At 34.5% G+C, this 16,598-nt stretch overlaps 2 protein-coding genes and 1 pseudogene across 5 annotated transcripts; all 3 read right to left on the reverse strand.

Moving 5' to 3' along the window:
* Positions 1 to 2,571: 2,571 nt before the first annotated feature.
* LOC104736417 (uncharacterized protein At3g49140) lies at positions 2,572 to 6,648 on the reverse strand. 4 transcript variants are annotated; one of them, XM_010456392.3, is made up of 10 exons: positions 6,262 to 6,648; positions 5,935 to 6,034; positions 4,949 to 5,168; positions 4,624 to 4,726; positions 4,460 to 4,530; positions 4,102 to 4,263; positions 3,544 to 3,984; positions 3,202 to 3,354; positions 2,994 to 3,089; positions 2,572 to 2,846 (listed from the first exon to the last, which is right to left on the reverse strand). In XM_010456392.3, exons 1-10 carry the CDS (start codon positions 6,299 to 6,301, stop codon positions 2,751 to 2,753), a joined length of 1,482 nt encoding a protein of 493 aa, XP_010454694.2. In that variant the 5' UTR covers positions 6,302 to 6,648; the 3' UTR covers positions 2,572 to 2,750. The 4 variants fall into 4 exon arrangements, with proteins under 4 accessions (XP_010454694.2, XP_087337643.1, XP_087337644.1 ...); XM_087481517.1 differs by having other exon boundaries at positions 3,000 to 3,089; positions 6,262 to 6,477; XM_087481518.1 differs by lacking the exons at positions 5,935 to 6,034; positions 6,262 to 6,648 and having other exon boundaries at positions 3,000 to 3,089; positions 4,624 to 4,740; positions 4,949 to 5,089.
* Positions 6,649 to 6,953: 305 nt separating this feature from the next.
* On the reverse strand, positions 6,954 to 9,177 carry LOC104736418 (putative peroxidase 61). The gene is made up of 4 exons (XM_010456395.2): positions 8,763 to 9,177; positions 8,484 to 8,663; positions 8,216 to 8,375; positions 6,954 to 7,595 (listed from the first exon to the last, which is right to left on the reverse strand). Exons 1-4 carry the CDS (start codon positions 9,009 to 9,011, stop codon positions 7,159 to 7,161), a joined length of 1,026 nt encoding a protein of 341 aa, XP_010454697.1. The 5' UTR covers positions 9,012 to 9,177; the 3' UTR covers positions 6,954 to 7,158.
* Positions 9,178 to 14,101: 4,924 nt separating this feature from the next.
* Positions 14,102 to 15,059, reverse strand: LOC147929367 (uncharacterized; annotated as a pseudogene).
* Between the last annotated feature and the right edge of the window lie 1,539 nt (positions 15,060 to 16,598).

The raw sequence follows: 16,598 nt of genomic DNA on the forward strand, positions 1-16,598 counted from the left end.
GGTAATTAACGTTGTGGGGGCGTTAGAAGACTAGCCCAGCTCGCTGGCGAAGCTGACAAAATGAGTTCTCGCCTTTCCCATTGCGTTTTCAATACGGATACGAATGATACAATCCCACCGACAGTCGACTCTGGCGAAAAGCGCATTCTTGATTAGTTGGGATTCATTTGAGAGTCTCTTCGCTGAGCTGGGGCGATCTGTAAAATCAAGATAAAACCAAATCAGGTCAGACCATGTATTCACGACCTGACAATAAGATGGGTGAATTAATACCGGGCAAACTGTTCCACACTCTCCATTTGCCACACTGAGGACTCTCGAAGGAACGTTCATCCACTCGGATGAAGAAATACCGAGCTGCCCATTTCTTGAAATTGCTGACATTTGGGTCAGGTAGAAAGTTTTGAGCCGGTTTCATGTTCACAACCCAGCCGGCTTGGTATTTTAGGCTTTTGAAATTCTTCATCTCTTCGAAGCCCTCAATGCTGACGTATACCCCAGCCTCAACCGCAATAGTAAGAGAGGCAACGAAGTTACAAACGCTACCGGGCGTGAGTTGGCAGATCAGAATTCTGCGACGATGGGTGTATCGGGTTAGCAAATTCGGAAGAGGGATCCACAAGCAACATTGGGTGAAATAATCTTCGTATAAGCAAATGAACCCTTTCGGAGGATTCCAGGGGCGTTGATGGTCACCAGGTATAATGATGTGCACGCCGCAATTGTGGAGTCTGCAAGAATTCAGCGTTTCGCGAACGCTATTAACACTGGAAAGTGTTTTCTCGCCTCCGACCTCGCCATTATGCTTTGAGATTGGAAGGATATCTTCGATCATGATTCCCCGGTCAACGGCGCGAGCCTCTTCTTCGGTTAAATCGTTTGATGGGTGATCTTATTCTCTCGCAGTGTTACTGTGACGACTGCGAATCCTCCCGCTAACCGGAGGATGGATCTGGGAGGACAAAGCTCCATGAGATCTGGAACTCGAAGGTAGCTCGGACTCCAATCTTACAACTCTTTCGGTTGATTCCGGACAATCTAGGCGATCTTCGTCTAGTGTTGCGGCGGGTTAACTGGTCACTCTCGGTATCGGATGATGAAACGGGAGTCGTAATGCTGGTCATGATGGTCGCCGGAGAGTGTGGAAGGAGTCACGAAATTCACAAAGATAAATTAACAAAAATTAGAAAGCAGTGAAAGGGAACCGAGCAAATACCTTTTTGCGATTTGGCGAAAAGTGAAAACAAGAAGGGAAAGGAAGTACTTAAAGGAGCACTGGAGTCGGCAACCCTATGCGTTGTCATTATGACCTATGCGACTTTTCAGCTTCCGACCTAACCGACGCGACGTATGAGACACGCGTCGTATCAGCATCAGATCTCGAAGAAGCGCAGAGATATGGGTAAATTAATTTAATTTCCATATAGTTTAGATCGGATATTTCCTTTCTATAGTTCGAATATTCAGATTAATCTCTAAGAATACTCCGAACTGGGGGGGGACTAATTGTTGGTGCGGGATTCAGCACCCCCAACATACCGATCTAAACTATAGATCGAAATCGGTTAGTTAAACCAGGGAATTCGAAAGAGGGTCGAATTCGGTCTTCGAAACAGTGTCCAACAATATCTTACAAGGCCCTGTCCAAAAGCAGGAAGTCGACTTCCCAGGTCGCCCAGCAGCCGACTTTCCAGGTCGCCCAGCAGCCGACCTAATAGGAAAAGAGAAACTTTCCTGATCTTGGTTTAGCCAATTAGGAAAGTAGCTATATTTTGTAATCTAGAGAAATATATAAATGGAGAGAGATATCATCTTTGTAATCCATCCAGCAATTAATACAAAAACCCTAACTTTTTCTTTAAAAGATCTTAATTTCCTTTTGCTTGATAGCTTCGATCCGATTTCTTAAAGAAATAACTTTATTGAATTTGTTTCCTCTATCAAACAAATTCATTGTGTGAAACTCAGTTTTTACATGTTTTCACGATAGCGTCCCAGAAATATTGTCTTCGTGTTATATTAAAAATAAACGTAGGCACGTACTTGCATTCCGAAAGCTTATGTCCCTGTCTTATTACAAAAACTTGCATTTGAGGGATTTCTCTATATTAAGTTAAATTGAATACATAGATTAATTTTTTTCAGTAATTTAAAATACAATATCTATTCATTTTGTTGCTAAATCTCAACATTCATGAAAAACGTTGACTACATACTACCAAAATGATGTACCATGCAAACAAATATTTAGAAAACATAAAAGCTAACATCTTAGTTATACAAAAATCACACAATAGAAAAGCTGAAACGCAACAGATTTTAATATCTCTCATATATAAATCCTAGATATGATGCGTAAAAAAAGGTTATCCATGAAACGCAGCGTTTTGGGTCTGCATACTTTTTTCTTTTGTTTTGCTTCCAATTTGCTCAAAAGTTATGTGAATAAAGATTTTGAATTTAATCAATTGTGGCTTTTTAATTTGTTCTTCTCCGGTAAAATCCTTTATGATAGATAGTCCACCTTTTCCCTTTACTTCGTATATATTTTTTTTTAATCTGAAAATGCAGTTTAGTTAGAAAATGTGAACGGCATAGTATATAAATACTGAGTGGATGTAACATAACATAACACAACGATACAGCATCAAGAATAAGCCGTTAACATGAGTTCTTAGTTCATGTCTGACTAGTGAAGGGACACTTCCCATTAATACACAGAACCTTGCAGTTGAATATGTTTCTTGTAGCTACATCATCGTTTGTTTTGGTTTCTGCGGTTTGGAAGGTGTCGACGCGAATAATAAATCTCTCAACTGTCCCTCAGCGTTGTGTACTGATGTTGCCTGCAATATAGAGAGTTCTCACTTCTCAGGCCACATTAATCTAACTGCTATTGTTATGTCAGTTAAACAGGTTTGTTGTGATAATCGTATGTAACATTGATCACTAAACAGAGTCTAAGAAGATACAAAAGGAAAAATTCGACATACCCTTACCGAGAATGCAAACCGTAATGTCTCAATTTGCATTCCTAAGCAAATCCTGAGGTCGAAACCAAGTGAATCTATCCCAGTGAGCTTCACTTCCTGCATTGTGATATCTTAAGGATTTATATATGATCGTAGCATTTTAGTCGTGCAAGCTACACAGATTCTTTTCGAAATTCCAGTATGTAATTTAAAGTTCTTGTTTCCTTACCTCTGCTTGAAGCCCTTTATGCCTCCAACACAGAGATCTGAGAGCTTCAGTTAGTTTATCGCCTTTTTCTTCTAACTGAGTCACGATACCATCTGATGCACGAGCAATAGCATCAGGTTGTGCTTTCCTGACGTCTTCCACTTTCACTTCAGTCTGTTCAAAAGCAAAAATGCATAACTAAGCAAAAGCTTGAGCATAGATAATAATTGCCACGAGGTTTACAACTTACGAACCAATTAGTACTAGCTTGAGAACATGGACTAACTTTGGTGTTTACTTTTGTTTGATCTCATAGTTACCAAAATAAAACAAAGGGAAAGAGGGAGAAGCTTTATTGTAAACCTGATGCCCCTGTGCCGTAATGAGCTGGATTCTTATTATCTCCAGCTTGTAGTACGATATGGCATTTTTCGAATTTTCAACCTGCAATATCTCAGACTCATCCCCACTTGGCCTACCAATGCCTTCAAATTTCTCTCCTGAGTTTTCTACACCCTTGTTTTTGTCAGTACATGTAGCCTTGCAATCAGAGATATGTTTTTGGATATTCGAGTGATCTTCCACAACAACACGACTCAATAGTCCCTGGATAGCAAGGCCAGCTGACGGCTGCTCCATCCAATTTACTGGATCATTTGAAGCAACCTCGGCCATCCTCCTGGCAAAATACGTAGGATGACAATACCGCATTGTTTCCAAGTTTGCCCAGTCTCCAAGTGATTCATCAGAATCCGAAACATAATCATCGTCTTCATCTCCATCTTCTAGAACAGCAACCCATTCCTGAAGTAAAAGATCACACTATGACTACTGAAGTATGCTACGCATCCCACATGTTTTTTTTTCCATATGAAGTTCTTCAATAATTAAGCACGAAAGGTTGAAATAAAATTTTCAAACCTCATCATCTTTGTCTTCTCTTTCATCCTCATCCCCCTTGTTTTCATCCTCTAATTCACTTTCACCATCACCGATTTCTTCAATCTCGAAACCAATACCAGATGGACTGCTCAGCTCCATATCCTTGATCATCTCCATCGTATCAAAACCTACTATTACTTGCTGCATCGCATAAGTAAACTATTAATAGAGAGAAAACAATAGTGCAAGCTGCAAAGACTACACCATTCAGCAGAGTCATTTAAAAATTTAAATACAGTAAAACACATTGACATGCCTAAAAGGAATATAAAACAGCGGCACAAACCTAGATGACTATAACGGGATATGAATAATATGCTTGGAAGAAACAACATACCACATAATTGTTATCAGAAGAAACAACAGACTGCATTATATCCTCATTTTCTTTTACTTGAAAGTATATATCTGCAAAAAATAAGGGTGATTCAATTCAATGGTTGACAGTTATAAGCCAAACGAATAAATATGAAGTAAAGACCAAGACTATTTTTTTCTTACTTCCATGCTGATCTGTTACATAAGGTATATCAGGCCAGAGAATATTCTCATGAACTCCTATACCAAGTAAACCTGAAAGCATCAGGGTTCCTTTTTTGTTCACCTAAACAAGACACACTATGGGAAATGTCAGATCCGCAAAACTAGGTTTGCAAAATCAAACAAGCAGGCAAAGTTACACTGAAGAAACCACAATAAGGTAGCAACCAGAACTCTTCACACTAACATATAACTGTAGTTTAGGTTAAGACATCAGTCCTAGGATTGATTTACCAGAAAACTTAATCAAATAAAATGTTGAGTGAAAGATGCCATATAATAATACCTCAATGATGGTTCTAGCAGTTTCAGGAGGTGAAAGCCTAGAATCTGCAGGATTCTCTGGCACATATGCTCTGATATCTTCTGAAGGATGATAACTTGGCTGCCCAGTTGGCTTCTTAGGATCTGAAGTTGAACCCAAATACTCTGCTATGGCCTGAGTCCTATTCTTCCGCAAATAATTTCTTGTAAAATAGTCACTGTTACACTTGAGATATCCACTCCTGGTAATGTGCATTAAAAGTTTGGTATATTATAAGTGAGGATTCAAACATAAAAGAAAAAAATAAAAATGCAATGTCTCTCTCACAAAATATTTGGCATCTAATAAGATAACCCTGATAGTTGAAACTCATGGCACATATGTTCTGATAAACTCATGGCACATATGTTCTGGCACATCAAATAAGAGTACTCTCTCACAAAAATATTGGCACATATGCTCAGACATCTTTTTAGCCTTTTACTACAGATTAAGATAACCTAATGCATCAAGTACTATCGAAACACATTTAGTTATCTTCCCTAGCTCAAGCAACAAATGAAAAGTATGACCTCGACTACTAGTTTCTAATACACTAACAAACTAAAAAAAAAAAAAAGGAGAACAACTTCGGACCAAATACACAGCTTTTATATAGTTCAGGAGCTCCCATATGAGAACAATAAATACTGTATACAAGATTGAGAACAATAAATAGTGAATACAAGATTGTTCAGCTTTTACTGTATCTCAAGGTTCATGAAAACCACTGACTAGAAACATATAACCAAAACTGAACTAAATCATGCAGGAGTTACACAGATAAAGCTTTCCAAAAACAAGAAAGAAACTAGAATCTAACATCTTTTTTAGTTATATCAAACTCACACAAAAGCAACAAAACTTACTCTAACGTATTTACTTAAAAAGCAAAAAAACAAAAAAAAATCTCAACTTTACTTAACAGAATTGATGGGTAATGGAGAAGAAAGGGCAATTCATAGTACCCAGAACAAGTGTTGAGGCGGTGAGGATGAAAAACTCGGCGAGGCGAGACATGGAAGCAGCTTCCTCCTCCCTCCTCTGTTTTCGATACAGGACAATGCCCTGCCAAGTAGTATTTTTTCAACCCAATTCATGAAATTTTTTGAGGAGAGAATCAAAGAATTTTGCTGAAAAAGTAAAAATGGAATGCAAAGAAGAAAGCTCCCAAATCAAAATAAGTACATGAGAATATCAATTAGCAATAACAACGCGAAAAATGCATAGATAGATATAATTGCTAGTAAAAATTAAAGAAAAAAAATGGTGAATTTCAGTAAGAGAGTGATTACGGAGTAGCGCCGTGGAAGAGAAGAATCCTGGTACGGCCATGAGCGACAGAGAGAGAGAGAGTCGAAAAAGCTGAGGAGAGAGCGCCTCCAAGGCCGAAGCGAAGCCTACGAAGACTGCTGCTATCAAATACTATCTCTCACGACCAAAATCTGATATCGCCCTATCCATCAAAACCATTTCTCAAAAACAATGGTATAAAGACAATATTAAAACATAATTAAATATACCTGAAAGGTTGTTAAAGACAATATTAAGACAATATTATTTGTTAAAGATTAAATATAATTAAAACAAGATTGTTAAAGATTAAATATAATTAAAATAGTAAGTGTTCGACAAAAAACGCAGTTGTTTAGTTGTTGTAAGTTCTATGCGTACATGCGCGCGCTCACGGTTCGAATTTCACTATGTAGGATATCAAGAGAGGTACTTAAAATTAAAGTCGATGTGTAGAAAAGAATTCTTCGGATAGGGATACCAGAGAATTAAATCCCTATCTATGTGATGATGACGTATTTAAAAATGTTTATCTTTGAAACGCAGCGTTTTTGGTTTTTTATATCGTTGCACATTTGTTATGTTGCCTTAAAACAATTTTTTCTTTTCTTTTTTTTTTCCTCTTCAAAATGTGAACAAATACACCAATGCAAAGCTAGCTTAAAAGAGAACTTTGAAGGTTGCTAATATCAAATGAAAAAAAGAAACATGCGTTTTCAAGTTGTTAATGTCTCTTCCAAATCAGTTTGATTAAAACATTGTTACATTTTTGCAAGATTCAACAATTTATCTTCCATCCTTATTGATGATAAATTTATTAGAATAATTTATATTTATATTTTATAACAAACACACACATAATAATAATAAATTAAATAAGATATAATTATATAGTTTAATTAAGCTCCGTAGTTAGCGTTGGTAACTTTGCAGTCTCGGCGAATCTCTCCAGCTGTTCCGGTCAACACATTGATAGATCCCATCCTCGACATTGCCAAAGCAAATGACTTTCTGAAATCTTCGAAACCTGAAGCGAACTCTTGCGTGATCTCCTTCGAGTCATCGTTGTTGAGCAGCTCTTGGTCTACTCCCAAAACAGCGTTATGAGACAAAACACGGGAGTAGTAGGAGTTGCTGAAACTGTTGCTTGAGCCTGAGTCTGGATTTAGGTAAACGAGTGGATCGGTTTGGCCTTTTTGTGTTCTTGGAGGACAAAGATATCGAAGTTGTGATACCAATGTAGTGTTCATGCTCGGATCTGGTTTCCCTGTGCTCTTGAAGTTATATAGTCTGTTCACTATGTGACTGCAGTGTGTCTTCCCCATTGAGTGTGCTCCTGTTCCATTACACAATATATTAGAGGTTGATACAAATCATCTACGAGAAAGCTAGTTAAATCCACTTTGGTTGTATATTATATCTTAATTATTTCTTGATTACTAGCTAGATTACTATTTGGATATTCTTAAAAATTCCAGAATGTGAAACCGTCTTGTAAATTTTGTTTTGTAGTAGTTAAGTGTTGTATACAATGAGAATTAGTTCAAATATTTGTTATCTTTATAGCTAGTAGTGGTAATTAAGATCTTCCTCTCTGCCAAACATAGCTAGAGCATTGAATTACAATCTTAGTTTTTTCAACGTTAATACAATCATTATATTGTTTCAAATGTCATATTTTTAAATTATCAAATAATTTTCCAGATATTGTTTTTTTGCAAATTACAAATGGGAAAAATGTCAAACCCAAAACAAGTTCATTTGATACGTTTGTGATTAAAATGATTTTGATTAAAATGCTTATGCTTGTGGGGAATCATTTGGAAAAAGTAAACACTATATGTAAATATAAACGTGAATTTGTAGTGCTTTGCGAGTACGTTTTCCTAACTAGAATAAACGATAAAAGATGCTTGTGTTTTAAGGGAAAGATAGAAAAAGAAGACGATGAAATACCTAGAAGGGTAGTCATATCCAAAACGTCAAGACCTTTAGATTTGAAGTATGCCAATGACTCGTCGACTGAGATGGACGGTGACGGCAGATCCACGGCGTCTGCATTTAGTCTCCCACCGTCCCTTCTCCCGGTAAACACAGGGTAAGACGGTGCTCCAGCCTAACCATCATCAACCAAAAAAAAACACCAATCAGAAAAATTCCAACAATAATCAATCCATAGTACTTCTCCTTTAATAAGAAGATGCGCGTATGCCTATATATGTACCATGTGAACAGCATCTCTAGTGGCAAGGTTGAGGATATCAGCGCAAGAAACAACACCAGGACAACGTGATTCCAGAACTTGTTTTATTTTATCGATTATTACAAAACCTCCAAGCCCTCGATTTTGCGGAGCTGTCCTTTCTGAGTTTGGTCCTTGCAAAAGAACCGAAGCATCACATCCCTACACACACATTTTCAAATAGATTAACAACATATATAGGCTATAAGAAATAAGAAAATGAAAGTAATGTTGATGATGTTGTTGTTGTTGTTTACTTACATTAACCATACAATCGGAGTAGAGCAGACGAAGTAGCTTGGGGGCAATGGTATTATCACTCTTATAAAACTTTTCCACTTGGTATCTAATATAAGTCTCCGCATCATCACAAGAGTTAGTAACTTTGTAATAATGCCAAACCAGCTTCACCGGAGGGTTCATTCCCGTCGCAGCCTCTACTGTCGCCGCTCCGGCTAAGTTTATGACTACGAGGGCCAATAGTGGGAAAAATTTCACAAACTGCATCATTTTTAATATAAAAAACGAAAAAATCTTCCACCACAAAAAACCCTAGTTTTCTTTTTTTCTCGTTTCTTGATTAAAAGATCAAAGTAGCTAGATTCTTATTGCTCGTGTATAAGTAGAAAGAAAATAGAAAAGAGGAAAAAATGAATGTAATGAATTAAGAGATATGGATTAGTACTTGATCAGGTGGGTTATAAATAAGGTTTGACTAGGGTGGCAAGTCCACGTGAGTGAAGCGGTAATGTCGATATACAAAACTATTATTACATTCTGACTTTGATCGGTTTGGTGTACAGAACAAGGAAGCGCGTGTATGACAAAGGCGGATTCACATGAAATGATGTCATTCCACGTTCGATATTATGATTGATTAGTTTTCTTTTCCGGCTAATTATGTGGGTTGCTTCCTAATTGGTTAACCAAAAACTTTGTGTTCACACTTAAAAATCTAAAATATTGTAATCGCATATACCTCTCTTATCATTTGAATAATACTAAGGGAGGTTTTCAAAGTTACCACACTTTATAAATGTATGCATTTAAAAATTTCCACTAATATTGTTTTTGTCTTAATTAGTTACGTATATGATAATATTACTATTTTCAATAATTTATAACGTATATACTTAATAAATAGTGTGTAAATCAAAATTTTAAACCAAAATTTAATTAATTAAAGATAAAAATTTCATTAGCTAAACTTCGTGTAGTTTTGATATATTAAAGGAGTATTGCAGCCGCTGTAAAAAAAAAGAGAAGTATTGCAGTCAGTGAAGGACTTAATTAGGTAGACTAGGGAGGTTTAGCTGCCACCCCTAAAACATTGGTAGTAAAATTGTAAAACTAAATAATATTTTTTCACCTTTGGGAAATTTTGTATACCCCGAGCTAGTTGGTTCTTTCTTATATAATAAGGTGGAGAGTTTTCCAAAAACTTTCAACTAGAGATTCACATATGTGGCATGAGAACTTGACAGCTGTCTAACATTAATTAAAACCATATAGTAATAAACTAATACATGTGTCTTCTTCCTCAAATTTAAATATACTAATATGTAATTTAACTAAACAAATACATATTAAAATGAGAGGTTCAAATGATTCAAATAAGATATAGCATATGTAACTTGAGAATTCGTATTAAAATTAGTTTGCAAATATTTCATATTTTTATATGTAAAGATGTTCAAATGATTAAATTAAAGCATAACACATGAAACTTGAGAATTTGTATTAAATTTTATACAAAATATATCTTTAATTAACTAACAAAATGCTAATGTGACAATAAAAAAGAGATGGTATGACAACTGAGAATTTATTTTATTTGTTATAAAAACATATATGTAAAAATATTTTATTTATGTTTTGTTTATATTTCACATATGGTTTGCTTATTGTCTTGTTAGTTTACTTATTTCTTTGTTAAAAATATATATAAAATGTTACATAAATACATATCAAACAATCAAATCAAATATGATCATATAAACAACTAAAAATACATCATTCATACATTGCGTTATCTCAATACAAAGGGAAACAAGTTCTTGAACCTCAAATCGTTTCTAAGTCCGAGTGGAATCACTTTTTCTGTAAGACCTAATATTAACTTTTAATTGACAATACATATCATAGTCCGTAGGTCATACTCATACCTATTACCAACCTTATAAAACAAAAGGTATTTCGAAAATATTCATAAGTCTTGCATAAATTACTTTAATGATTAAGCTATTGGTTATCCTATGTTTCAAAGCTTGCAAATATCGTCTCGTCAGCCAAATTGGTCGGCGATGAATATTCTTAATAAAACATTTCGCTTGCTTTTGTACTTAAGGATACATGCATAAGTAAGCTTCAATATATTAGCTATCTACATGATTATACGTGTACATATATGCGAGAAAACACAAACCTGATACCAAAATCTAGCTGTAAGAGTAAGGACTGAATAACAGCATACGCCAACGCATTGCTGAAAACTTGTCCTTTCTTAATTAAGCGTCAAATAACCGAAAATTTTGATATTTGATTTCTAATGATATGTGTAAATGATAATTTTACAATGTAATCCATGCATGTACGTTATGTTTTTTTTGGTATTTTACTATATCAACATGGTCTATTTATTACAACTTTCATAACAACATGGTTTAAATTATTCGAACATTAACTTGTGCGCTAAAATACATCCACCTCTTGAACCTTTCTTTTTAAATAACAATTGTTCTTTCTTCCTTTCAAATGTTTCTCAACTTTGTTTACAACAAGTTATGTTCTAGGCTGCCTTTTTTTTTTTTTTTTGCATACCGTATTACCGTATTAGCTAGTTAATTACACCCACTTGATATAAAAACACGTCTAATAAAAAAGTAGAAGAGAAATTATAACAAAGTTAATTATTAAAGAAAATGTTTTAAAATTCACTCGTAGTAACTCATTATTAGAATATATCGTATAAAATCGTATTTAAAATTATGTAAGAAATTTGGCCATAGACATTTTTTTAGAAAAAAATTACATTTGTCCATCGTGTGAGAAAAGGATAACAAAATGTACCCATAGTAATAAAACCTCTATCAATTTTTTTTTATAATAATAAAACCTCTATCAAAATGTACCCATCGTGTGTGTAATATATTTAACACAATTCAATATGATAATTATATATTTTTTTTCTTAGAATGTAAAAAAAAAATATGGTTCTATCAATATTATAAATTAAAAGTATAATAACTTTATAAACTTATCAAATTGGTTAATTTATTTATATCAAACATATTATTTAGTGTTTGTAAATTAATAGTAAAACTCAAAGTAGATAGATAGCTCATAGCAGGATAGTAAATTGATTTTGTGTATAGACTATTGTACTATCTTTCGACTTTCGAGACGTCCAACGTTAGAAACGTTCTCGTTGAATTAAAAATGAAATAGGATTTGACCGTCCCAAGTCCGTTTTGACCGGGTTAGATACTTGCTAGAGCAAGATCCGTTTATTAAGTAAGATAATGGTATCTTTTGCCTTCGCTAAGCATGGGACTTCTGAATTTTTATAACCAGTTAGTCACTATTACTATTTGTTCTCGTTGTTGGCGAGAGGCGTTAGAGAAGATCCTCCGGTGAATCTTGAGCCGTTAGAGTTGTGTTTTCTTTGAAACTTCGTCTTGATGAATCTGAACATCTTTTCGTGTTGATTTGAGAATAAGACGCTACTATAGAGAGAAAATTATGATTGATTGTTTTTCTCCCTAAAACATACATCTATTTATAGTTGAAGATCGATGAACTAAGGGTCAAAAAGAATGTAACAAAATGACTCTGATTTCAACTATTTCGGTAAATAGTAAAGAGTTAGTTGCCCTTCTGCAATTAATATAGGAGATTTCATAGTAAATAAGCAACATAAAATGTCATTTTCAAAAAAAAAAAAAAACTGAAAACTAATTTTATCTCATATTTGAAAAAGTAACAATATTTTAAATATATTTGTTTCATAATTTGTAATCTCATATGTAATAGTTTTACTAATTGTCCAACTAATTTTAAATAAAACTATACTAACATTATCATAAATTAATCAAAAATTCAAAGACGTTATCATGAGAAAATTATTTGTTTATGTAAAGGTGATTATCTACAATCCTTTTTATTTTATGATTAATAATTGACAGTATAATTTATTTAATTATGATATTATAGTAGTTAATTGTATAATTTTCTTAATTCTTTTTCTTATAGAATTAGAAATTTAACATTAGAACCTTTTTATATATATATATATACATATATGAACTATCTTTTTATATTTCTTAAATTGTTTAAATTTTTAATTTCTTATAATTTACAAATATTTTAAAACAAATTTTTGGTATAACACATGACAAATCATTCATTTTAAAAATTGACACGTGTCAAGAAGTTACTAACTTTAAGAACCAAGAACATTACATTAATTTAAGAAAGTTACATTAATTTCTTAAGAAAATTACATTATATTCTTAAGAAAAATTTTATTAATTTCTTATTTTTCTTATATTATGTTAATCACTAATTTTAACACATTAAATTTTTTTATACTTTAATCACTTTTCTATATAAATTTCTTTTTACTATATGATCATAATAAATAATAATTGCAATTTAATTATATATATTTTCCTTATTAATTGCAAATATTTTCCTGATTAATTTCACATATTTTCCTATTGAAATTAGTAATTTAATAGATAACTTTCCTATTATAATTAGTGATGTAATATATCACTTTTGGTTTTATATACTTTTCAAAAATATTAATTGTGATACTTTTATTTTTAGCATTTTTTAATTTTCTTATAATTATTAAATAATTTTTTCACACTTATCAAAATATTATTGATATACTTGACATGTGTCGCGATTATATGAATTACTAACTTTGAAAACTAAGCATGGGACTTTTGAATTTTTATAACCAGTTACAAGTCACTATTACTATTTGTTCCCGTTGTTGGCGACGAGAGGCGTTAGAGAAGATCCTTCGGTGGATCTTGAGCCATCAGAGTTGTGTTTTTTTTGAAACTTCGTCTCGGTGAATCTGAACATCTTTTCGTGTTGATTTGGGAATAAGACACTACTATAGAGAGAAATTTTTGATTGATGGTTTTTCTCCCTAAAACATACATTTATTTATAGCTGAAGATCGATGAACTAAGGGTCAAAAAGAATGTAGCAAAATGACTCTGATTTCAACTATTTCGGTAAATAGTAATGAGTTAGTTGCACTTCTCCAATTAATATAGGGGATTTAATAGTAAATTAAAGTAACAGAAAAATTCATTTAAAAAAAAAAAAAAACTGAAAACTAATTTTATCTCATATTTGAAAAAGTAACAATATCTTAAATATATTTGTTTAATAATTTGTAATCTCATATGTAATAGTTTTTTTAATACTTGTCCAACTAATTTTAAATAAAACTATACTAACATTATCATAAATTAATCAAAAATTCAAAGACGTTATCATGACAAAATTATTTGTTTATGTAAAGGTGATTATCTACAATCTTTTTTTTTTCTTTGTCGAAAAGCTGATTTCATTAAACTTTAAACCGGTCCAATCGGTTCGGTAGATAGGTTCATTAATACAGATAATAAAGATGATTTAGCAATCTCATCTGCCCGACGGTTGAAGATCCGTGAAACATGAGAGAAAACGATTTCATCAAAAGTGAGAGATAGATTTAGGATGTCGTGTTGAATTCCATAGAGCTCCTTTGAAGAGGGCTCCAAGTTGAGTGCTTTGATTAGCATATGCGAATCTGAAGCAAAAAAGACGTTTTTGAATCCAAGGTCTATGGCGTGTTGTGCTAGATGGAGAGCCATCGCCTCTGCCAGGAGAGCTGAGCTCACATTGGATGCTGAAGATCTGCCATGGATTTCTGATTTTGTGATTGGATCTATAAAGATCCAACCAAAGACCGCCAATCCTGATTCCTTCTTCCACGCAGCGTCTGAGAAGCAATTCATGGTACCAGGGTGTGACTCAGGCAAAGGTATTGATTGGTGGTAAGAGCGAGATTCGTGATAAGAAGGCTTAGTGGTTTGAGCTGCAAGCCATTCCCGTGCTTAAGAAATAGCTTGAGACAGGATATCTGGTGCTGTGAGTTGTCTCTTTTCAAATATTCGTTTGTTACGACTTGTCCAAATAGCCTAGAGTATCCAAGGTAGAAGAGGTGCATTACCAATCCCTGAAGGCGGAAGAGTAGTCCACGATTTGGATGCCTCGATCCCAATACGTATACTGTTGATGTGATCTGGGTTGATGGTGGCTTTGAACGGTGCTAAAGTCCATACGTCACGAGCCGATTGACAGTGAAAGAACAAGTGGAGAGTGGTTTCAGGTTGTGAGCATTAGAACAATCCTTTTTTCTTTTATGATTAATAATTGACAGTAATTTATTTAATTGTTGTAAAACACTTGTGGACTCCATAGACCGGCCCGCTCACAGTCCGTTAGGACATGGCCATTCGGCCATTTACTGTCCGCACATGTACGGCCCATCGGCCATAGCTTTACGGCCCATGGCCATTGCTGTACGGCCCATGGCCTATCTTATGTACTCTATTGCTTTATGGGCTTTAGCCTTTGTACTCCTATTATATATACATGTATGCTCAACATTAATCAATAAGACTAAGAGATTTCACTTCCTAAATTCTCTAGTTTACAACACGTTATCAGCACGATAGCCTCTAACCCTAAAACCTAAAAACAGCCGCCGCTTCCCAAACCCTAAAGCAGCCGCCGATCTTCTTCTCTCTTCCACGAACCCTAAAACCATCTTCGTTCTTGCTCCCATCCGAGATCAAACCCTTTCTGTCCGAAGATCTCCTTGTTCACGAGCATACCTTAAGCTCGTGATCAAGCTTCTATCGGCAGCTTGATCGAGATTTGTGGTCCGTGTTCGGGGGTGAGTTCGTCTGTTCGCGGTTCGTGATTCCGGACGAGAGAAGTACAAAGCGGACGTGGGAAGCTGTTCGTGATCCGCGGAAGCAGTTCGTCGTTCTGTCCGCGGAAGCTATTCGTGATCCAGTTCGTGGTTCTGTTCGTGATCCAGTTCGTGGTTCTGTCCGTGATCCGGTTCGTGGTTTGGTCCGTGATTCTGTTCGTGGTCCGTGAGCGAGAGAGAGTTAAAACCGAGGTCTGTTAGCTCCCGGTTCATATCCAGTCAGATCCAAATCGGTGAAAGGTAAAATATGGCCGAACCCTCTTAAAACCCTATGATCCGAATTTGGACTTAAACATACAGAACCCTAAGACAAACAAGTACACAACCAACAAAGTTTAAGATCTCTAAAACCTAAAACTTAAAACCTGTTGGCGTTTAGGTTGTTGGATTCCTTGAGAATTAAAACCAATTATATGATGAATGGAATTTGGTTGTTTGCTGCTTGTTGTGATGCATAAGAACCTAGAAATATTTTGTTGTTTAAACATGTTCTAGGATATCAAAACCGGACCATCCATGCATCATACTGAAAAACGGATCATATATAAAGATAGGATCTATTCAAGCATAATTGTTCATGTAAATTTCGGCTGCATGAATCATGTTCTAGGATTGTTAAGACTCAAAACCGAATTTGATAAACTTGAGTTAAGGGTTGAAAATTCCGATTGAACTAAAACTTTTGTTAAGTTCCTATAAACTTTAAAACATAAAATCGGAAATTAAAACTATGATTAGGATAAGTTCCTAATCGGTTATAGTAATTATCTAAAACCCATTAAAACAATATTTGCTAAATCCTAGAAAAAAAAGGAAATTTAAGAAAAAGGAAATCCTATCTAGAAAAAATAAGGAAATTGTTGCATGCATACATATTTGATTTTGTTGTCTTTGCATGCATGATTTTAAACCATACGAAATCCATTATAGGCAAGGGCATGTTTTCGGTCTCAAATACCGCATGGCCCAAGGGCATGTTTCGGTCTCAAATACCGCATGGCCCAAGGACATGTTTCGGTCTCAAATACCGCATGGTCCAAGGCATGTTTCGGTCTCAAATACCGCATGACCTGAATAAATGTTTGTTGCAT

Source organism: Camelina sativa, chromosome 13 (genome assembly GCF_030686135.1).
Source record: "Camelina sativa cultivar CO46 ecotype springtype chromosome 13, ASM3068613v1".
In the NCBI taxonomy this organism is placed as follows: domain Eukaryota; kingdom Viridiplantae; phylum Streptophyta; class Magnoliopsida; order Brassicales; family Brassicaceae; genus Camelina; species Camelina sativa.

Excerpts from the sequence above, each read along its gene's own strand:
- LOC104736417 (XM_010456392.3), bottom strand. The coding sequence starts at position 6,301 with ATGGCCGTACCAGGATTCTTCTCTTCCACGGCGCTACTCC. Across the intron at positions 4,727-4,948 it reads CTGCTAGAACCATCATTGAG|GTGAACAAAAAAGGAACCCT; the intron begins GTATTATTATAT and ends TGTCTTGTTTAG. Across the intron at positions 4,531-4,623 it reads TGTAACAGATCAGCATGGAA|ATATATACTTTCAAGTAAAA; the intron begins GTAAGAAAAAAA and ends TATTTTTTGCAG.
- LOC104736418 (XM_010456395.2), bottom strand. The coding sequence starts at position 9,011 with ATGATGCAGTTTGTGAAATTTTTCCCACTATTGGCCCTCGTAGTCATA. Across the intron at positions 8,664-8,762 it reads ACTCCGATTGTATGGTTAAT|GGATGTGATGCTTCGGTTCT; the intron begins GTAAGTAAACAA and ends ATGTGTGTGTAG. Across the intron at positions 8,376-8,483 it reads CTAGAGATGCTGTTCACATG|GCTGGAGCACCGTCTTACCC; the intron begins GTACATATATAG and ends GATGATGGTTAG.